We start from the raw sequence: 23,942 nt of genomic DNA, 5'->3' as shown, positions 1-23,942 counted from the left end.
ACTTATTTACAAAATACAATTTTCTGCGGGTTATACGTGGGTGCGGCTTAAACCCGTAGGTGAGGTATATGCGCAAAAATATGGTAGTTCTAATGCATGCTAATGAAGTCCTTAATAATGCTTCTTCCGATCCCTTTGGTATTAGTCCATATAGTACCAGCTCCTGCGCTAATGATAGATTTATTGTGGTGATACTCAGAAAGTGGTGGACCATTTCCCACACCTGCTTGGCATATATGCACACTCCTAAAATATGTCCCACAGCTCTCCCTTGGGCACCTTGCTAAGCTTGTCAAGCCCCATCTGTTTTGCACTTCTCTCACCAGCAAAATATTTTTTATAATCATCCACATTAGGTTAGCATGTTCACATTTTAGTTGCTTATCCGCCACCACTCCCCACACCTTCACTTGTCTTTCTGTGAAATTTCCCACCAGCACCATCCTGTGTCTCTATCTTACCGCTTTCAATTTCTTATGACCCTTCAGGACCTCCAGCCCTACCTTCCCTGTTTTATACCTCTGCATAAATCCTTCCATTCTGATGTAATGAATCAGTGGCTGCCATGCCCATACTCAAAAGAGGTCCGATGCACTCATTTCCTCAAAATTGCAGCTGCATGAAATTGGGTGATATGTGGCGTTTCCCCCTCTCCCTCTGTTAGTGCCTTGCATATTGCACTTACATATTTCTCATAGACAAACAATCCCAAGTCTGGCAGTCCCCATCCCACTATTTCTCTTGCTTTGTACAGTTCAGATCTAGCCAGCCTCTCTCCTTTGGCATTTCAGAAAAACACAAATATTTCCCTCTGTACGTTTGCTCTTTGCGCCACATCAGTGGGAATACAATTCCCATATACAGAATAATTGGCAGTGGCACAGCTTTAAACATTGTCACTCTTCTGGCAAAAGACAGTGTCCTTCTGGACCATAACTAAAGGACTGGCTGTAGCCTTGCTATCAACTTTTCCCATGTTGTACCATCTTTCCCTCTGGTGCCCATCAGGATCCCTAGGCACTCTGATTTCTCTCTCATTTGCAGGCTCAACTTCTGCAACTCCCTCCAATTCCCCACTCCCATTATCATGTTTTTTGACCTATTTAATTTAGTCCCTCCATTGCTTTTCCATACTCTGATGCATGCTTTAGTACCTTTTCCACTGAAAGTCTATCTTTAACTACTATATTTATATCATCCATGTATAGTACACATTTTACCTCATCCCCTCAGAGTATCTTTACCCCACTTATTACCTTGTCTTTTCTTCTTCTTTGTGCTAATGGTTCCGTGACACACACAAGCAGTAGTAGTGACAGGAAACATCTTTGTCTCACCACTGTATGGATTTTAAAGGCCCCACTTAGGTGCCCATTAATTTGGACTTGACTCTACTTCTCTCTACAATAACCTTATCCAACATATACATATCTCTGTAAACACCAGTTTTCCTAGCGCCTTGAATATGTAGTCATAATCCACTGTGTCATATGCTTTTTCTGAATCTAGATTTGCTATAACTATGTTTTGTTTTTGTCTCTTGGATGTGGGACAGCATCTCTCATCATTCTGATAGTTTGGTGATCCTTCTACCTTGGGGCAGACAAAGTCCTGTCCACACTGGGCCCATGGCAGACTCCATTTCCCAGCAGCCCCCATCTGTGTTGCTGTGCTCAGTTTCCATAGAGACTCTAGTAGCAATGCTGTGACAGTGTGGGGGCAGGGTTTCTATGGAAACCAGCCCCAGCAGTGCTGGCAAGGCATACAGCTGGGCAGGGAGCTACTCCAGAGCTGGGATATTGCGGTGGTCACAGTGTGGTCCAGAACTGAGGCAGAGCTGTGATCCACTGCGCACACACCCCAGGCAGGGGCACGCAGGCAGGGAATCGTGGCTCCATGCCAGCTTTGAACGTGCTGTCACCACAGCAAGACCTTAGCATGGGCCACAGAGCCCCTTCCCTCATAGCCGTATACCCTGCCAGCACTGCTGGGGCTGCTCTCCATGGAAACCCTGGCTCTGTGCTGTAACAGCGCTGCTGCGAGGTGCTAGGAAATGGAGTCCGGCTGCTGGTTGGATCCACCATTTCACCCACTCCTGTTCTACTTGGTACTGTGCATACTTGGTCTTCATGTACTATCTTCTGCAGTTTTTCCTCATCCTCAGTGTCTCAGCCATTAATTTATAGTCCATATTAAGGAGCATATAATCAGTCTCCAATTTTTCAGGAGTTCCTTCTTTCCTTTTTTGAAGAATAAGATCACAATGCCTCTTGTAAAATCTTTCCCTGCCTCTCCCGTTTCCATTATTTCTTCATATACTTCCACTATATCCTTCCCTACCCATGCCCAAAACTTCTTGTAAAATTTCATAGGCAGTCAGTCCATCTGTTCCTGGAGATTTCCATCTTTTAAAAGGTTTTTAAATAGTCTTCTACTTCTTCCATCTTCTTTGCTTCCTCCTCCTCTTCAATCTCTTCCAAAAAAATCCATCTTCTTCCTGTTTACTTCTTTTGATAAAGCTTTTCTTAAAAATCTTCTCATCACTTCCAACACCTCCTCCTGCTTTTCCACCCAGGCACAACCTTCTTTCTGTACTGCTTTAAATTCTCCTTTTGCCGCCTTCATTCTCAGCAAAAACTATTGGGACCACTCTTCATTTTCTCCCACACAAAGTCCTTGTGCTAAAAACATTTTCTCTAGTCTTTTTTTTAAACCAGATTTCTAACTCTTGCCTTGTTTCTTCTATCCCAGAGGCAGGCAGAATATGGCCTGTGGGCCAAATATGGGGGCAAGGGGAGGGACTTCCGGCGGCAAAGGAGCAGGGGTTAGGGGTGGGATTTTGGGTCCCAAGATGATGAGGAAACTGTGAAGGGGCTGGGCTACCCATGTGGCCCTGAAAAGCTCAAACTTCGTTAAGCAGCTCTCCAGCCAAAATTATTGCCTGACCCTGTTCTACCTTTTCTTGTACCAGTCTTCATTCTGTGGCTTCCTTTAGCAGCTCCTGCATCTTTCTTTGCAGCTTAGCTCTTTCTTTTCTCTAAGCATATTCGGCCTTCCTTCCCAAAGAATTCTCCTGTCCTCGTCTTCATCATTATCCACCATTCTCTGGTACTCCTGAAATATTTCTTCCTTATTCTATTTCTTTTGAAAGAAGCACAAAGTCAATTCTTGAGTGTTTCTTTCCACTAGTGAAAACTTTCTCCCTTACCCACACATCTCTTAGCAACTTTTTAAATTATATTTGTTAACAGTCTGGATGAGCTGTCTAAAGCTCTGTTTCCTCCTTTCCATTCTGTCACCCATTTCAATTATACAATTGAAATCTTCTGCTATTATGCATGGTCTTCCTCCGACCATGTAAACTGCTAGCTTTCTAAACAGTGCATTCCTTCCCTCCCTCTTTGGTGCATTGAAAAGGTCTAATTTTCATAGTTTTGTAGTTGGTAGGGTCGGGACCTGAACAGATCATCAAGTCCGACCCCCTGCCATGGCAGGAAAAAGTACTGGGGTCAAACGACCACAGCAAGGTATTCGTCTAACCTCCTCTTAAAGACCCCCAGGGTAGGAGCCAGCACCACTTCACTTGGAAGTTGGTTCCAGGTCCTAGCCACCCTGACTGAAGTAGCGCCTCCTGATGTCTAGTCTGAATCTACCCTCTGCCAGCTTGTGACCATTACTTCTAGTCACTCCTGGTAGTGCACGGTGGAAAAGGGACTCCCCCAATGCCTGCTGGTCCCCTCTGACTAGTTTGTAAGAGGCTACTAGATCCTCCCTCAGCCTTCTCTTGTGGACGCTGAACAGGTTCAGGTCCCTTAACCTCTTCTCGCAGGGCCTGCCCTGCTGTCCCCGATCATGCGGGTGGCCCTCCTCTGAACCCTCTCAATGCCATCCACATCTCTCCTGAAGTGCGGCGCCCAGAACTGGACGCAGTACTCCAACTGCGGCCTGACCAGTGTCGCATAGAGGGGGAGGATCACCTCCTTGGACCTGCTTGAGATGCATCTATGAATGCATGGCAAGGTGTGGTTGGCCTTCCTGACCATGTCCCCACACTGTCAGCCCATGTTCATATTGGCATCAATAATGATTCCAAGAACCTTCAGTGCAGAAGCAGAAAAGAAGGGAGTTCCCCAGCCTGTAGGTATGCTGCTGGTTCTTCCTCCCCAGGTGCAGCACCCTGCACTTGTCAGTGTTGAAACCCATCCTGTTCTCATCTGCCCACCCCTGTAACCTGTCTAGGTCCACTTGCAGCCTATTCGTCTCTTCTAGCATGCTCACATCCCCCCCACATCTTAGTGTCATCAGCAAATCTGAATAGGGTGCTTTTTACCCCCTCGTCCAAGTCACTGATGAAGATGTTGAACAGCATGGTCCGAGGACCGAGCCCTGGGGAAACCCCACTGCCCACAGGTTGAAAATGACCCATCCACCACCACTCTCTGGGTGCAGCCCTCCAGCCAACTAGTGACTCATTTGACTGTGTAGGTGTCGACACCACAGTCCTCTAGTTTTTTTAATGAGAATGGAGTGATAGCGTCAAAGGCCTTCCTGAAGTCCAGAAAGACTACGTTCACTGCTATACCTGCATCTAACGATTTTATGACCTGGTCATAGGAGGCACCAGGTTGGTCTGACAGGACCTGCCTCTAATGAACCCATGTTGGTTACCCCTAAGCATAATCTCCCCTGCTGGCCCCTCGTGGACATGCGCCAGAATAATTCTCTCAAAAAGCTTACCCAGGATTGAGGTAAGACTAACTGGCCTATAGTTTCCTGGGTCCTCCTTCCTTCCTTTTTTGAAAATTGGAACCACATTGGGCCTTTTCCAGTCCTCTGGCACTGTGCCAGAGCACCACGAGTGCTCATAAAGCCATGCTGGGGTCCTGCAAGGACCTCTGCTAATTCCCTCAGCACTCTGGGGTGGAGATCGTCAGGACCAGCTGATTTAAATACGTCCAGTCCCTCCATCAGTTCCCTTACTAGATCCTCACTGACCCTAGGCCTGGGTGCGCCTCCCCCAGGGCCTGAGGGGGTCCCGGCAGACGGGCTGATCTGGTCCCTGCTCAGGAAAATGGAGGCAAAGAAATCATTAAATAGGTTAGCCTTGTCATCTGGTGCGACAACCAGATTTCCTAGCATGTCTTGCAGAGGCCCCACATTACCCGGTACCTTTTTTTTGCCCCCTATGTATTTAAAAAAGGACTTCTTGTTGTCCTTGATCCAGGTAGCTAGTCCCAGTTCCATCTCCACCTTGGCCTTCCTAACCGCCCCCGAGCAGCCCCGAGCAATTGAGGTATAGTCCTCCCTGGTGATGGCCCCTCCCTTCCACTGGGTGTACGCCTCCCTTTTAGCTTTGAGACGTTCCCATATGCTTTTGGTGAGCCATGGGGCCTTTTGTGCCCTCTTGCGCCCTTTGATCCTTGTTGGGATTACCTCCCTTTGGGCTTGGATTTTGTTCCCTTGATAGTATCATTTGTTGCAATCTGCCACTGATGACTTCTTCTATCTGCTTTGCTCTCAAGTCTGGGCTCTTGAATAATATTGCTACCTTTGCTTTGTTCTCATTTTTCCCTGACCACCATGATGGTCCCCATTTAAGACTCATCTGTGCTACTGCTTGAGGTGGTCGACCTTTCCCTTCTTCACTTGCATTCCTGTAGCCTTTGCAAGCTTCTGGATCGTTTTCACATTTAGGAAGGCTTGTATATTCCCACCTCCTCACCACTTCCCACCTTTTTGTCTCCACTTTAGGCTGGTGCACAGAGGCATTAGTAACAGGAAACTGTTCTCCAGCTCTTCCTCCAACTTACCTTCCTCATCGTCAGGTTTCTTCTTCCTGGTCTTCAGCCCCTGGCTTATCTTTCTGGTTCTCTCTTGCCCCATCTCCATTTTTGTTTTTTGTAGTGTGTCTTCTTCCCTCCCCACCTCCACCTCCACATCTGACTTGTTTTCTGTTCCTGCTTTCCTTTCCATTCTGCCTCCTATCTCCTCCTATGCTGCCTCAAACACAGAATTTTTGCCCCCTTCCTTCTCTGTTCCACCTTCCTGCAGGGTTTCTTCCTCCATTTCTACCCCAGTGTCCAACTCCTCCTCTCCTCCGCGTTTTGCTGTTCCTCAGGGGGTTGGACTATACTTGCAAAGGCTTTGGGGCGCCTATGATACAACAATGTCCCTCTCCCTTACAAATACTGCATTTTAGGGCTTCCTACCACTCTGCTACTCTATGCCTGGGGCTCTACCAGATTCATGGCAGAAGTGGGCTGCGCTGCACCTCCTTTAATCTTGCAGGTTCCCCCATGCACCCCCCCTGCTGATTGGTGGAGGAGCCTCAGTTATGGCTCGCTCCTGATAAGTAGAGAAGTGAAAACCAGATTTAAAAATATCGCCATTTTTTCCTTCCCACTGCTTGCTGCTCGCCAGCAGGAGGCAGAAAGGGTACCATGTTTAAAACCACAGTTTTTGCTTCCCTACCAATCAGGAGTGAGCCACAAGGCGGGCCCCTGCACCTATCAGTGACGGGGGGGGGGGAACACGTGGGGGAACCTGCAAGATTAAAGAGAGCCACAGTGGAGCCCACTTCCACTGTGAATCAGGTAGGGCCTTATTCCCCATCTCTTTATAACTGCAGCACACTGTGAGGGGGCAGTATGCAGAAAGGTGACCTATCCTTTTTGCATTTGCTGCACTGTTTCGGTTGCCTGTGGTACAAAACCCTGGTGTGTCCCAATCTGATGGGAGGTGCAGAAACGCACCTTGGCTCCACTTGTCTGCCTGTAACACTATTTGGGCCCTCCAGGACCCCGTCCAGATATCGCATTTGTCTCTTACATTCTCTGACATGACCCTTTGGACAGACTTTTCCATCCATCTTCCTATGTCTCCTGCCTCTTGTAAATCCATGTATGCTCAAAATATAATCACTCTTCTGCTTGACTTTTTTCCTATTTACTTTATTCCTCTTAATTCTTCCCTCCCATGTTTCTCTGCATATTTCTTCCAAAAGTTCTTATACTCTTTCCATTCCAGTAAGTCAACTACTAAGTCTTTTGGTTCAAGAAAACAATCAAGCTGGTGAGATGCTCCACCTACACCTCCAAAATCTCAGTGGTATTTTTTACCAGGAAATTATGTCTGTTCATCGTCGATCCCATCTGCTTCCCATTGCCAGCTAATGTTGCCTTTAACTGCAGCCTCCACTCCTCTCTAGCTTCTCTCAGTGCCTCTTCCATGTTTTCCCGCCATGCCACTCTTACTGGGCCAGCCTGCAATTGTGCTCCCACTGTCCTCTGCTTCTCCCTCAACATACCTTTTCCTGCTGCTCCCATTCTCCTCTACTCTGTCTTCCTTCTGGAATTGTCACTGTTGTCATTGCTGCCTCCGCAATTTATCCTGCTGTCACCTTTCTTCTCCACCTTAGTTTGAATGTAGACAGTCTCCATATCTTCATTTCCACTTTTCAACTCTTTTTCCACCTCATGCTTACTTGCCACCACTGCCATTGTTTTGAGTTTTGGGTCTCCCTTCTCTACTCCTTACATCCAACACTCTGTTAATCCCCTTCTCTGCCTTTAAGGCTTTTTAATGACTCTTTAATGTCTTCATCAGTGACTTGGACGAGGGAGTGAAATGTACTCTGTCCAAGTCTGCAGATGACACAAAGCTATGGGGAGAAGTGGACACGCTGGAGGGCAGGGAACAGCTGCAAGCAGACCTGGACAGGTTGGACAAGTGGGCAGAAAACAACAGGATGCAGTTCAACAAGGAGAAATGCAAAGTGCTGCACCTAGGGAGGAAAAATGTCCAGCACACCTACAGCCTAGGGCATGACCTGCTGGGTGGCACGGAAGTGGAAAGGGATCTTGGAGTCCTAGTGGACTCTAAGATGAACATGAGCCGGCAGTGTGACGAAGCCATCAAAAAAGCCAATGGCACTTTATCGTGCATCAGCAGATGCATGACGAATAGGTCCAAGGAGGTGATACTTCCCCTCTATCGGGCACTGGTCAGACCGCAGTTGGAGTACTGCGTGCAATTCTGGGCGCCACACTTCAAGAAGGATGCGGATATCCTGGAGAAGGTCCACTCGTATGGTGAAGGGCCTACAGACCAAGCCCTACGAGGAGAGACTAGAGAAACTGGACCTTTTCAGACTCCGCAAGAGAAGGTTGAGAGGCAACCTTGTGGCTGCCTATAAGTTCATCACGGGGGCACAGAAGGGAATTGGTGAGTATTTATTCACCAAGGCGCCCAGGGGGTTACAAGAAATAATGGCCACAAGCTAGCAGAGAGCAGATTTAGATTGGACATTAGGAAGAACTTCTTCACAGTTAGAGTGGCCAAGGTCTAGAACGGGCTCCCAAGGGAGGTGGTGCTCTCCCCTACCCTGGGGGTCTTCAAGAGGTTAGATGAGTATCTAGCTGGGGTCATCTAGACCCAGCACTCTTTCCTGCTTATGCAGGGGGTCGGACTCGATGATCTATTGAGGTCCCTTCCGACCCTAAAATCTATGAATAAGATGAGGCTTTCAGTGCTGATCAGTAACTTTTTTTTTGTAAAAAATATTATACACATACACATACTCCTAGTATTATACCACAAGAGAAAAAACCTTCACCCATTACAAAAAAACGCACCTGCACACCTGTACAAAGGCTCGATGGCCACCTAAACCCATTACAATATCTTCATCGCGTGCAGCACACACAAAACAAGCAAGCAAACCCTGGTCCTTCAGACCAAGCGACACTTCCCCTTCCATCCCCACCCCACTTGAGGGGGTCACATACTCAGTTCAAGTGTCCTTTCCATCATTGTCGCTCTAGCTCCCACTGGAGGACCCACTGCTGCTGTCGCTTTCCTCGGTTCCACTTGTCCCTTCCCTCTTTTTCGCTGCCACCACCCCCTTTTTCGCTCAGGGGACGTTGGATGATCCTGTGCCACATGTCTTTGTGCCAGGTGGCTTTGGCCGCGTCTCCATCCTCCACTACTGATTTCTGGTAGCAGGTGCGGAGTTCACTCAACGCCATTTTCACGCAGCCTACTACCTCTACGTCTGTTCATCTGTACAATAGGAGGTTCCTGGCCTTCCACAGGGAGCTCCTGACACAGGACGCAAACGGATCAAAATGGGATGACAGGTTCCCCTGGTGTTTGGTGAGGTGCCCATATAGCGCCATTTCTCTGATTATCTGGCTGATGCCAGTCACTGCTTTGCAGAGCTGCTTTACCCTTTTCCATAACTCTTTGGTGCAGGTGCAGAGACAGAGGAGGCTCGATTGTCTCTGTGGCTCCGTGAAGGTTGGGCCACAGGCTACTGGGTCTCCCCAACTGCCCCTCTCTAGGTCTCCGGGCCCTTACTGATAGAGCTTGGTGGGCTATGAGCTAGTTCAGGACCTTGGGAACTTTGTGCAGATCCTTGTGGTCGATGCACTCCCACATGGCCTGGCACACGTCGCCCAGGAGCAGGTCCATGGGCAATATCGTGTCCCTTAGTCTCACCATCTCCTGGATCTTCCTGTGGCTTCTCATGGTCACTGGGCCTGTGCTCTGCAGGCTGTACACACTGCAGCACTAGTTCAGGGTCTCATAGAACCATGGTGAGCCCATGATCCATGGTTGGTCAGGGTGAATACCCCCCAGTGTCTCAGGATGTGCCCTGCAAAGTATCTCATGAGGCAAGCGATTTTGTATTCTGCATCTGCCACCAGTCTGCAGATCAGGCTCGTGTACTTAACCCACAGGAAGAGGAGGACATCTGGCATGCCCCTGCCCCGGCCCTCTTGTCCTTGTACAATATCTTCCAGGCAAACTTTTCCCATCTGGAGCCCCAGAAGAAAATACAAACAGCCCTTGGGATTCTGTGGGCAACACGTTCAAAAGGGGGGGGGAAAAAACCAGTGCTGCGTACAGAAGCACCAGTAACAACACCGCCTTCACAAGCACGATGTTCCCCCCCCCTTCACCCCCCATGGAGTGGGAACACATGTGCAGAAACTGGGGCTGTGGCTTCACCTTTGCCTCTGTCTTCTCCCATGCTGTCCTGCTGCTCAGCTAAGGGTCCAAATCTATCCCGAGGATCCTGACCCCTTCACAGGGAACAGAGACCCCCAGGGACTCCAGGTCCCCGAGATCACCCATGGCAAGACAGGTACTCTTGCTCATGTTGAGCTTGGCCCCCGCCCATATACCTGTGCATGCGTCAGGGTTCTGGCACAGGAGGTTCAATTCACCCAATACTCTGTTAATCCCTTTCTCCGTCTTTAAGGTACAGATCTGGCTTTCAGTGCTGAGGGGTAACTACAAGAATAGTTTAGTGCAGTCCATCTGAATAAGAGAGTGCCATTGCGTTCAGTCCTCTTCAGCAGAGATTCTTTTTAAAGTTATGGTGAGCTATTATATTGAATACATTTTCATTTCCTCTTCATACACACACCTGAGCTGTGCCTTTCTTTCCCATTTCCAATTATTCCTGTTTCTTCACAAGCCTTAAGTGTCTGGCAAACATCACCAAACAGCTGTGTACTGAGAGGCTCTGTTGCTCCCCCTCTCAGCCTGTTGTATATGATTAACGTGGGCTTTCCCCTTACAGGGTGGAGATGGACCAGGCAGCCCTGCATATACATTTTTGTAGAGTCCTGGGGCAATGGCAAGAATGACTGGTTCCAACACTGGGACACTAATTAGCACGAGTCCTTTGGAGGTGGTATCTACAGTACACACACATGCTGAGCAGTGCTGTCGTGTGGAGTCACCATGACTTGAAATGCTGCTGATAGGTAAGGAAGAAAAGGAAAGGAAGGAGTTACACTTTATGTAAAAGAGCCACATGATTGCTCAGAGCTCCAGTATGAAACTGGAGACAGGCCTGTTGAAAGTCTCTGGGTTAAGGTTAGAAGGGAGAGCAACATGGGTGATGTTGTAGTGGGTGTCTGCTATAGACCACCAGCCCACAAGGAAGTGGAAGATAAGCCTTCTTCAAACAGCTAGCAGAAGTTTCCCAATCACAAGCCCTGGTTCTCATGGGGGACTTCAATCATCCTGACATCTTCTGGGAGGGCAATACAGTAATGCGCAGGCAATCCAGGAAGTTTTTGAAGTGTTGTGGACAAATTCCTGGTGTAGGTGCTGGAGTGGCCAACTAGGGGCTGTGCTCTTCTTGACCTGCTGCTCACAAACAGGGAAGAATTGGTGAGGAACATAGTAGTGAATGGCAACTTGGGCACCAGTGACCACAAGATGATTGAGTTCAGGATCCTGAGGAAAGGAAGGATGGAGAGCAGTAGAGTAAGGACCCTGGACTTCAGAAAAGCAGACTTCAACTCATTCAGGGAACCCATGGGCAGGATCTCCTGGGAAGCCAGTCTAAGGGGGAAGAAGAGTCCAGGAGGCTAGCTGTACTTTAAAGAAGCCTTACTGAGTGTGCAGGAACAAACCATCCCGATGTGCAGGAAGACTAGCAAGTATGGCAGAAGACCAGCTTGGCTTAGCAGGGAACTCTTCAGTAAACTAAATCACAAAAAGGAAGCTTACAAGAAGTGGATAATTGGACAAATAAATAGGGAGGAGTATAAGAGCACTGCTCAGGAATGCAGGGATGAAGTCAGGAAGGCCAAAGTGCAAGCAGAGTTGCAACTAGCGAGGAATGTGAAAGGTAACAAGACAAGTTTCTACAAACATGTCAGTAAGTGGAGGATCAGGGAAAGTGTGGTTCCCTTACTGAATGGGGGAGGCTACCTTGTGACAGAGGTTGCAGAAAAGGCTGAAGTGCTCAATGTCTTTGTCTCTGCCTTTATTGGCAAGGTCAGCTCCCAGACTACTGCAACTGGCAGCATAGTTTGGAGAGGAGCAGCCAACAGTGGTGAAAGAACAGGTTATGAATTATTTAGAAAAGCTGAACCATACAAGTCCATGGGGCCGGATGGGATGCACCCAAAGGTGCTGAGGGATTTGGCTGATGAGATGTAATGGCTAATGGCTGTTCAATTTGAAAACTCATGGCGATCAGGAGAGGTCCCAGGTGACTGGAAAAGGGCAAACATCATATCGTGCCCATCTTTAAGAAAGGGAAAAAGGAGGATACATGGAACTAGAGAGTGGCCAGCCTCACCTTAGTCCCTGGAAAAATCAGGGAGATCTTCATGGAACCCATTTCTAAGCACTTGGAGAAGAAAGTGTTTCGGAACAGTCAGCATGGATTCATCAAGGGCAAGTCATGCCTGACCAACCTGACTGCCTTCTATGATGAGATGACTGGCTCTGTGGATGCAGAGATCAGTGGATGTGGTGTATTTTGACTTTAGCAAGCCCTTTGATACAGTCTCCCACAGCATTATCACAGGCAAGCTAAGGAAGAACAGGACTGTAAGGTGGATAGAAAACTGGCTGGAGCATCGAGCTCAGAGTAGTAATCAATGGCTCAATGTCTAGTTGACAGCTGGTATCAAGTGGAGTGTCTCAGGAATTGGTCCTGGAGCTGGAAATCTCATGATGTTCAAAAAGGATGAGTACAAAGTCCTGTACTTAGGACAGAACAAGCCCATGCACCAGTACAGGCTGGGGAGTGAATGCCTGGCACCAGCTCTACAAAAAGGACCTGGGGGTTACAGTGGACAAGAAGCTAAAAACAAGCTAACAGTGTGTCCTTGTTGCAAAGAAGGCTAATGGTATACAGGGCTGCATCGGTAGGAGTGTTGCCAGCAGGTCAAGGGAAGTGATTATTCCCCTCTATTCAGCGCTGGTGAAGCCACATCTGGAGCAGTATGTTCAGTTTTGGCCCCCCTGCTACAGAAAGGATGTCAATGAATTAAGAGAGTCCAGTGGAGGGCAACAAAAATGTGAGGGGCTTGGAGGACATACCTTATGCAGGAACAGGGCTTATTTAGTCTAGAAAAGAGGAGATGGGGGATTTAAAAACAGCCTTCTACTATCTGAAGAGGGATTCAAAAGAGGATGGAGTTAGACTGTTCACAGTGGTGGCAGATGACAAAACAAGGAGCAACAGTCTCAAGTTGGTTAGACATTAGAACAAGTTTAGGTTAGACATTAGGAAGAATTTTTGTACTATGAGAGTAGGAAAACACTGGAACAAGTTACCCAGAGCAGCGGTGGAATCTCTAACAATGGAGGATTTTAAGACCTGGCTAGACAAAGGTTTGGCTGGAATGATCTAGTTGGGGACGGTCCTGCTTTGAGCACAGGATTGGACTAGATGACCTCCTAAGGTCCTTTCCAACCCTAATTTTCTATGATTCTGCTGGGGCCCAGCCCAATTAACTTTATAAGTCATGAGCCTTTTGGCTCTGGACTACTATTATACAGTTTGTCCTATGTATATGTAGTTACAGAAATGGTGTTCAAAACTGTGTTTATGAAGTTCCTGTGATGAAGTTTGCAGCAGTTTATAACAAGTTAACATGCATCAGTTCTAGAAGTCTACAGGTATGTATGGTAATTTATCTTACTGTGGGTATTTTTTCTTTAGTCACTTTTTTTTGATCCCTTGCGTTTCAGATTTTCAAATGTGGGCTGTGAAGAGGTGGGAGAAACCGGCAACTGATGCACTTCCTCTCTGCCCTTTCCCCTCCCTTTACTGTTGTGTGCAGGGTGCTTGGGGAGGAAGCAGAACCTGAACATGGACCAGGAGAAGCAGGGGTGGGGTGGCAGGGGGAAGAGAGACACAAAGGCTGCAGGAGGAAGAAATGGGTGGGGAGGTAGGAGACAAAGCCAGGGGACAACCTAACCCGATCCCCCCCCCCCCCCCCCCCCCCGGGCCACTATTTTCTCTGCTATAGCAGTGGGAAGGGGATGAATTCAAGACAACCTTCCAATAATTAGATTCTACATCTGGAAAACTCTAACAGATTTATACATTTTCCATGTATAAAATCTAATTATGGGGAATCACCTTATATTCAGGGTTGCCTTATATTCTAGTAAATACAGCATTGTAATAATAAACAAATGAAACAGGCCGACAAAAGCAGGACATTGATGCATAACCTATAATTCTATCTTTAAGCACCCTGGACACAAGCACATATATATTACATATACACATGCACACACTAGTAGGCATTAAAACTTTTAACTTTAAATTTCCTGATTTGACATGCATCACAACAAATCTACTGTTGAGTAAGTGCAATTTTATCATGTAACTTCTTTTATACTGCAGAGAAGTTTGCTATTAAGTTATTCCTTCAGTTGTAGGAAACAGAGTCAGTAGGGATAGAAGTGTTTTTGTGTGACAATAATTCAAAAGGTTTTAAACGGTACCTTTTAAAATAAAAGACCATACAACATGAACTGCTTATTCAAATGACTGGATTGTACCATTAAATCTTTTTTTTTTCTTCTGAATATTAACATTTAGCAGTATGCGTCTAATGCTACAAAATAAAACCTTTACAAAGGAATAAAAAACACATTTATCAATTGAATATGATAATTTCACTGTATTTAGGATGTTTTTAAACATGTTTCTAATCAAAAGACCAAATATTTCCTTATCCATAATTCAAAATATACTCTTGAATAAATGTACTGGCCTTGAAAAAAAACCCCACAAACTTGTACTAGTCTGTCAAAACATTACATATTCTGGCATCTGCGTAGTAAAAACATTATTTACTTTTAAAGGAACAAAAGAGCTAAACAAATTGGGCTAGTTTTCTATTTATCTTTCTAGGCTAAAAAAGCCTAAGCTACTGAAATACAAATAGTCTAGTGCAATTTATTATTATCCAATAGAGTGACAGGCATTTTCAATTGCTTAGCAATAGTTCCTAGAACTCATTATCTATTTGCATTATTGTACCTACATGTTTCTTTTCTTTCACTTCTTGATAGAGATTTGCATTTTCTGTACCAAAACGGTGCCCATACAAGGCAGGTAGCTAGATCTTATTTTGCTGCATGGATTGCACATACTAATCTTGTCTCAGTTGCAAGATGTACAACTATTCAGCGTCTATACTGCTAATCTCAAGCATTATCCATTACAACTGGATTATTGAGGGGGTGCTTTTGCTTTGTTCTATTTTCTACTACCTTAATCAAAAACATACCCAATACCTTTTTTAAACATTAAACTATAGCTCAATATTTTAACTTGGCTCATCAATGGAGATCCAGTGCAATGGCTGCAACTCAGAAACACTTCCATAACATTCCCTACTTAAACTGTTCCATTTGATCAATATTCTAATGAGTGCTAAGTATAGAACTAATGTCCAATGATGAGGTATACTGTTATATCAGTCACATATCATATCAGCATGGATAAAAGGAAAATTGACATCATCAGCAATTAGCTTTTTTTGGCCAGCGTAGCTGATAATGTCACTGATTAATGCCACACGCACGCAGCCACATCATGCATGTGGCCAGGAATGCAGCCCAGCAGCTTGGAGAGTAGCGCCCATCTGGTAAGTCCGTGGACAGGGAAGGGAGGGGAGGGGAGGAACATGGTAGGGGGCAGATCAAGGCCCCCATGGTGAGGGAATGGGACAGGGTCAGACACTGCCCAACAAGGGCAGTCAACACAGTCCTGGGGCCAGGGTGCTCATCTAGGGCGCTTGGGCAGGGGGGGGGAACAACACAGTTCCCAGCCACTGTGCACACCTCAGGGGAGGCATGGGGGGCATATGCCCCCTGGATTTGCGAGTGGGGTGAAAGCAGGATGCCTGCTGCAGGCTTATGGCCAGGGGCTGCACCATCCTCTTCCCAACAGCAGGGCTGGGCTGAGGCTGCACTCGGGGCAAGCAGTGTCGGTGCTGGGAGGGGTGGCTACAGGGAATTTTGGGGTGGCTATAATGACACTTTCCAGCACTGCCACCCACCCAGCATGCTCAGAGAACAGCCCTGGCCCAGCGCCCCCAGCACCAGGAAGAGTCTGGCGCAGCTCCTAGCCCACAGCAGGCAGCCCACCCTCGCGCCATGCACAAATCTGAGGGGCAGTGCCTGCCCCTCTCCCTCCCTCACCATGGGGGTCTCAATCAGCCCCCCAAAGCCCCTTCCCGCCCACAGACTTACCAGCAGGATGCTGCTCTCCAAGCTGCTGGGCTGCATTCCTGTAAATCTGCTATTGGATCAGTATCAGCCGATATGGCTGGTTAATAATTGGCCATTGGTATTGGCCAAGAAAATCTTTATCATTGAACTCCCAATGGTAAATTTAGAATATTTTAGCTGAACTATGAGATTGTTATGAAAAATAATTCTAAAAGCAACATGGAGTTTAGCGTTATTGTATTTAAAGAGCTTTGATGTTCAATTTATTGGCATTTAGTTTAAGAGGCTATACTTTTAAATGCCTGCCCTGCAACATTAACTACTAATCTGAGAATTAAACTGCATTTCATAGAGTTCATGTGCTATCACCACAAATGTAAATTAAAAATGTGTCTGGTTAATTCTGTCCACAGTTATGCTGGTCTTCAGCAGAATTGACCTGGTAAGATCCTATGAGTGAGTCATGTGCAGGGAATAAATATGGGATGCAGACATCTACCAGCAGGAGCCTCTACTACTTGAGTGTAAGAAACAGGCAAGCAATCCTGATACCAAATAAGATAGTGTCAAAAATCCTGATTACTTCTACAGAGCCAGAATTCTAGGTCTAGTGTTTTAGAGGCAGTAACCGACTCAAACCTGTATAGGTGGTCTAGCCACCAGAGGGTGACAAAGCCACACCATGTTTGCTGGACTACGTCTGCACGGATGAATCAACAATAGAATCTGGTACAGCAGATAGTGCATAGTTAATCATTCTGATGAGCAGGCCAGAGCAGAACTCTGTTTAGTTTCCTACAGCTGTTTTGACTTTGTACAGCTAAACAGAAAGAAAAACTGTATCTACCACTAACAGTTGCTTGCTCTGTTCGATACATGTACATCAGGGGCAGGCAAAGTCTGGCCCACGGGCCAGATGAGGCCCATGGCAGACTATTTCCCAGCAACCCCTGCCCGTGTTGCTGCAGCTGGTTTCCATAGAGACCCCAGTAGCAGTGGGGCCATGACAGCATGGACCAGGGTTTTCATGGAGACCAGTCCCAGCATGCATGGATGCAGAGCCACTCCAGGGCTGGGATCTTATGGTTGTGACAGCATGGGCAGGGGCATACAGGCATTAGATCACAGCGCTGCCCTAGACCACGTTGTGATCACTGCAAGAGCTCAGCCCTGGCCCCAGAGCAGCACCCTGGGCAGCCATGTACTCTGCCAGAATTGCTGGGGCCCGGTCTTCATTGAAGCCCTGGCCCCACTGCTACTGGGGTACCCATGGAAACCAGCTGCAGTGACACAAGCAGGAACTGCTGGGAAATGGAGTTTGGTCACCAGCTGGATCCGCCATTTTGCCTACCCCTTATATCATACTTGTTCATAAGGTGCCATTCCTATGTATTAACTCATCATAACAGAGCCACACATCATAAAGAGACTCTCAAACCACAGACTATTGAACATCTAGCTACCTTGTTATTATAACAATATTGAGGGATGGGTGCTTTTGTTGTTACATTTTAGCTCAGTGAACAAGTCAATAGATTTATTAACAATTCAGATGCAAAAGTTTTGCTTAGCAAAACAACAGCTCTTATAAGAGGCATATTTTATGTGATTTTAAATCATTAGATTCCCTACTGAAGTCAAATATGAAATATTCCACCACATGAGTAATTCATAAAAACTGTCATCATAGAACATAACCTTTTAAAAACTGATGAAGCACACCAAAAAATTAGAAAAATTCACTTCATTGGGATAAAATCTGTAAGTCATCTCAAAAAAAGCATCTCAAAGGTAGGGAACCTGAAACTAAGTTTGGGAAAAGATTCTATATTTCTTTAAAATGATTTGAAACTTTCAGTTAAGGGACAGACTACAGGTGCAGTTAAGGCCCCTTAAACACATGCCCTAGCTTTGTCCATAAGAAACAAACACACAACCTTATGACAACATAGCTTTGCTGCACGGAAAATCCTGGCAGTCTCTAGCTCATTTCATCATTCTCTTATACACAATGTTTTTAAAAATGTACAAGCCATTATCAAAGCATCACAAATTGATAATTATAATACTTATTTAATAGAAGCAGATAGTTTAAGATGCTGAAAAAATATAAAACTTTCATATTTTACTAATAAAGTAGTTATAAAAGCATTAAAAAGCAGAAACCCATATATGGCTAAAAGAATGGTTTTCATCAGTATCTACTTTTACATATTCATAAATATATTTATATTTATAAACTTTACTGCCAAAGATCTATAGGAGAGCTCCTCAAAGACATGCAAATCTATATCACAACAATAAATTCACTCTTCATAGCATACTGACTCTAGCTGAATCTTACATTTGTTTTATTTTTCTATTAGTAATGCAATAAATAGATAAATACTGTCCATTTCAAAGATTATCAAATTGTGTTAATATTAAAGAAAAGTTAATTGAAACCAAGATTAGATGGAAGATTTATGGCAGTGGAAGCTACATTTGACTGTAAAAGATACAGAAACTTCCCATTTTCTGATGTTATTGACTAATAATCACCAAAACTAATTACATTTTAGGTCAAGATAAAGCATGTACAAAATTTAGGTAAGACATTGATCATTACTACTAGGGATGGACAAAACTAAAACTACATTTAGAGACAGGATATCCATCCATCCAAAAATCTTGAAACTACAGAAGTAAGATATGGGGAAAGACCTGTGTCTTCCTTTCCCTCTCTTTAATGCTTACCAGTGTTGATAACATACTCCATATAAGGCTTTCACTTCCATCTCCAACAAATACTGAAAAGCAGTACATAACCCAACCTCACATGTTTTTATGCTGGTTATATGCAGCAGATGAGCACATCTGACCACTGCACATTTACAAAGTCATTGTCTCTTAACATTGTTGAGGTCACAGTTAAGGTTCTCTTTTAAACACAAATTTGATAGGTTTGATGCTTATATTGCGCTTTGGGTATTCCTTGGAGATAGACCTTTATCTGCATTATCACTAATATGTTTTGAATGTAGCTTTGGTGTACCTCCATGGGTAGATGTCCAAATTCAGGGAGAAGTGGGGCTCCACCTGCCTGGGAATCAGAGAAAGAAACTGGAATGTTGAAGCTGTTCCTGTCTATGTCAATCTTTCTGCAGGAGAAGAGGCTATAACATGCCTCTATTTCTTTGTGCACAACATTTTACCCTTATTTAAAAGTTATCAAAGTAAGTACAAAAAAACCCCACCCATGCTCACTTGAGGACATTATCCATCAGCCATAGGAACCTTCTAGGTATTCTTTAAGGCTCATAGCAGTTATCTTAGACAAAATCAGGGCCTGGACCAGCAACTTCCAAAGATAAAAAGCACAACATTTTCACTGCCTGTGCTAAAGAACCAGACTAACTAAAAGCTATCATAGACCCATGTCCTTTATGGATGAGGCATAGATGGGATGGCATTTCTCTCTCTCACACATGCTTGTGGGTTACATAAGCAAAATATGACAGACATGAATAACATGACAGATACGTTTTGGCTGAACACATAAAAACTGTTAGTCTGTAAATTGGTTTAAGTACAGTGATCAATCTTTTCATTTGCAAAACAAGTACAACTATACCATTCTAGACAAACAACAGGGACAGGGGTTAAATGTCTTAACATTATCATCCTTAGCTTAGGCCTAGCTATTTGAGCTGCAGAAGTAATTGCTACTTCTTTTCTAGACCAGTCAAAGGAAGAGGGTTTCACATACTTTCATAGTGGCCTGAACAGCTAATTGCTAGTCTGTTGTAGCAAAGGGGGGGGGGGGGGTGCGGGGAGAGAGGGCAAAAAACCTGGATTCTGTCCACAGCTCTGGCAAAGATTAGAAGGTGATCAAAACAGATTTAGGCAGACATTCAACAGGAAGAAGTGTTAAAAAAAAAAAAAAAAAAAAAAAAAAAAAAAAAAAAAAAAAAGTAGGTCTGTCATATTAAAGGGCTCTGTTCCTACTGTGATGTGACTTTGCAAAAGCTTTCTACTAAACTCTAATTTTTTACTTTTAACTGGGAGGTGGGGGGAGGGGCAGAAGGTGCGAAGGCAAGTAGGGTTGTTTCTAGTAACTCTTCCCTCAACAATAAGGGTAGTGAGTTGCATTTAATTAAAATAACACTTAGAGGAAAAATTTGAACCCCTTAGTCTTGTTGGACAGCAGAGGAGTAGGTAATCCTTCCTCTCTTCCCCCGCTTCCTCCTTGACCTTGTGTTTTTATTACCACTTGCAAGAGAGACAATGCTCACGTGATAGCACATTTGCTGTCTAATTAAAGTTTGCCTGGTTCACAATTTCACATGAATTTGTCATTGTGGTTGAATAATTGTAAAATACCAGAGCATTTTTAGACTTTCTGCTACAGAGGTCCAATAAAAGCTACACAAGTCCAGTACAAAAAAGTGGTAGAGGAGGGAGCCTCATCTCTATAATTCATTTTCCATCAAACTACAGAAAGCTTTCAATAGTATTCTAAGTTTATATATAGTATATATTAATTTTTGCCACTTGGGTGAAGGTTTATTTTGTTTTTGTTTTTTAAGACAAAATAAAGGTTTAAGACCTCATTTAAACTGAAATCTGTAACACAACTTTAGCTGTGCCAGATCTACTACTACTGTGAAATAAGCCAGAATCTTTAAGTGGGTAAATCCTATACAACATCCGGGAGAAATTCAGCCTGGAAAAGTTTTAAATAGAGGGCTATTTCAGAAATATGCAAAGAAACTGAACAGTAGCCCTCTGTAACACAAGCACATTTACACCCAAGACTAAATACTATATATATCATTTGTAATTTTCATAGATATTAATGCCCAAAGGGACCTATATTAGATGATTTAGTCTGACCTCCTGCATAAAACTACAGAATGTCAGTACACTTACAATGAGCCAATTACACTTGCAATGAGCAACAACTTGTCATTCCATTAAATCTCTGTAGATATTCACATTAACACAAAAAAACACCATCTCCTGAAGTAAAATTATAATTTTCAGAATATAAAATCCAGACTATTAATAAAAGAAGAACTATCAAATATTTTTTCTACTTTAGAAAGATGTGAAAATTATGGAAGCACAGACTGCAATATTTGAAAAAAAGTGACTTGATAGATTTCAAGTCACCTTATGATTAGATTCATGAACAATGACAAGGCAAAAAGCAGGAACACTATATACTGGTTGAATGCATATAAGCTTGGTTTCAGTTGCTCCCACATAAAACCCAACAGCATGTGTTGATATAAGCAAAACTAGGCTTGAACTCTTTAAGAAATTCATAAATGGGGACATGTATCACCAACTATAACAGAAATGTGGATAGGCAAAATGGAAACACTTTGTATCCAAAGGATTACAATCTTCAGGAGTCACAAAAAAATTCTGAATCATTTCCAGCACAAGTCATCCAACACTCATTGCACTCATCTTGAGAACCAGACTCTCTTCCAAACTCATTGCAGCATCTTTGGAGGGACAGCCCACTACATATATCAGACTGATGTTTATTGCTTCTGAACTACCATTACCAAGTAGTTGCATCAGGAAGACCTCCATATTTCATCATTCAATCCCAGCCATCACTGCAGAGGCTAACCAGAAGGGCTGAAACAAAAAAAATCACCTCAGACAGTGTTTTCAACGGCTCAATCCAGATAATTTGGGATCCATAATTCCCTCCACTAACTCAACCAAAAAAATCACCAATAGATATGTTGCTCACACAAACTTGCAATGGGAGGGTTAAGGAAACATTTTTCTTTTTAGGTGGATGAATTTGGCAAAAAATAAAAGGAAATCTTTCTTCCTCCTTTTCATTTGTCCTGTCCAAGTTTCTCCAGTCCATCTACCTCACTAGTTGTTTTGTCATTGGGGAGGGAGGGAAATCAGTAAAGACTTTCATGGACAAGGACTCCTTCACAGAGGGGAAGAAGAAAAAAAGATGATGCTTCTCAATAAATGTTTCAGATTATCTTCTCAAGATGCATTCTGTGTTGAACAAATAGTGGACATTAAGACAGTCAGCAAGAGCTCATGAGGAAAAAAACCCCACACATGATCCACAGGCTCTTCAAGAGGGTAATTCTTCCAGAGTCTTGTCTGTTTTCCAACTGCAATTCTTGACCTACAATCATGCACCCTCTCTCCAGAGTTTCTAACCTCAGCAACAAGAGCAAAGGAAATCCTTCTACATACAGCTCAACATACAGCTGCTGAATGGACAAAGCTTTTGCAAAGAAGGAAACTTACCTTGGTTTCAACCCCAGTTAACATAAAATTTCCAAAATATGCTCCTGCTTTTAGAGGAACTGGGATATTTGACACAGGCACAGTTAACTTTCATTGTTATACCGATTTCCATTCTCAGATAAAACCTGTCTCAATCAAAACAGAGACCCAAGAAAGAAAAACAGAGATGGGGCCACACTTAATAAGTCTTGATCACTGTCTTGACTGATGAAGGCGCAGGAAAATAAGGGACCTTCCTCACCAACCCCCCCCCAAAAAAAACCCAAACCAAAGAAAACCCAAGAAGATAGGTAAAACATCTGCTCAACAGGGGTGCAGATTAAGGAGCTCAGTGACCTACCAATGCATCCACCGGCTTTTGCCATCGGCTGGCTCAGCACCACCCCAACAAGATGCTCCCCTTTACTAAAGGCCCTTCAGAGAACTCCCCTTCCCTGAATCAGGTCTGCCAACTTCTCCTCCAAACAAAACTTGGCAAGACCAGACAGCCATCTTACGGCTTATGCCCTTCTTAAGCCCTGCAAACTTTCCAACAAGAGCTCAGGCATCCGCAGTGTCTCGGAAATAGAAAGGTGACCAAAAAATGAAGAGTAAGAATCACCCCCTGCCCAGGTTCTCCAGTCACAGAGGAGAGAGCCTGAGCAGCTGGAAGTCACCACCACAAAAAAAAAAAAAGAAAAACAATCCCTGGGAGCTTCCTCTCGCTCCCGGCCAGTTCCTAGGGGCCACAAAGCAAAACCAGAAGGCGAGGCAGGGGCAGCCGGGGCGGGGGCAACCCAGAGGCTCGGGGGCTGGTGCTGCCTGGAAACCCTCCCGAAGCGAGGGGGGGGGAAGCAGGGAGCCGGCTACAAACTTCCACGGAAGTGGCGAGAAGTTTGCTGGGCGGCAGACTAAGGAGCTGTCCCTCAGCCCCGGCCCCGCCGCGGTGCTGGGGGACACACGCACGCTCCAGGGGTGGGGGTGGGGCCGCCCCGGGCCCAGCGGACATCTTTGTGCGCCGCCGCCGCCTCCTCGTGGCGCCCCCCCCTCCCTTGAGGAAGCCGGGGGCCCGCGCGGGACGCCCCTCCCCCCGTCCCGGAGCCTCGCTTTGACCCCGGCCAATGACAGCGCCCCCCGCGGCCGTTGGATTAGGGGGGCGCGCGGGGGGGGGGCAGCGCCTCGCGCTCCCATTTCCGCCCGGCTCGGCGCGGGGGGAGGGGCGGTTACCTCGTAGAGTTCCTCGGAGGCCATGCTGGGCGCCCGCCACGAACCTCCGGGGGGGGTCGCGGGGACTTTGCGGCAGTTGGTGGCCGCGGAGAGCTGCCCCAGTCCCCCTGTCGGGAGCGGGAGGCGCTAGTGCTGGTGCTGCCGCCGCTGCTGCTGTTGCCGCTGCTGGCGGCGGAGCCCGTGCGCACCGCAGCTGCGCAGCTCTCCCCCCCTCGCTCGCTCCCTCCCCCGCCCCCTCCTCGCGCGCGGTCCTTCAGTCTCGCGCGCACAGCAGCGGCGGTGCCCTGCACCCCTCCCCCCCCGCGTAGCTGGCGCTTCCCAGGGCGGCCAATCGAGCGCCGAGCGCGCCACACGCACGCTCAGCTCCGCCTCTAAACCGTCCCCCGCCCAGCCTCGCTTCCCTCTCCCATTGTCTGCCCTTCGAAGTGAGGCGCGCAGGCGCGGAG

At 45.8% G+C, this 23,942-nt stretch overlaps 1 protein-coding gene across 5 annotated transcripts in view; it reads right to left on the bottom strand.

Annotated features, from left to right (window-relative positions):
• Nucleotides 1-23,711, bottom strand: part of CDYL (chromodomain Y like) — a 163,399-nt gene extending 139,688 nt beyond the window's left edge. For 2 of the 5 annotated variants that reach the window (XM_059724355.1, XM_006259459.4), the window contains exons 1-2: nucleotides 23,497-23,711; nucleotides 19,046-19,093 (exon numbers count right to left, since the gene is read on the bottom strand). In XM_059724355.1, the coding sequence (XP_059580338.1) occupies nucleotides 19,046-19,093; nucleotides 23,497-23,520 (72 nt within the window). In that variant the 5' untranslated portion in view covers nucleotides 23,521-23,711. Of the gene's footprint in view, nucleotides 1-19,045; nucleotides 19,094-21,569; nucleotides 21,646-22,630; nucleotides 23,218-23,496 lie in introns of those variants that run through there. The other 3 variants (XM_059724357.1, XM_059724358.1, XM_059724356.1) reach the window with 3 other exon arrangements.
• Between the last annotated feature and the right edge of the window lie 231 nt (nucleotides 23,712-23,942).

Source organism: Alligator mississippiensis, chromosome 3 (genome assembly GCF_030867095.1).
Source record: "Alligator mississippiensis isolate rAllMis1 chromosome 3, rAllMis1, whole genome shotgun sequence".
NCBI classification, from domain to species: domain Eukaryota; kingdom Metazoa; phylum Chordata; order Crocodylia; family Alligatoridae; genus Alligator; species Alligator mississippiensis.
Note: the sequence above shows the minus strand (reverse complement) of the source record. Positions and strands in the feature narration are given on the sequence as shown.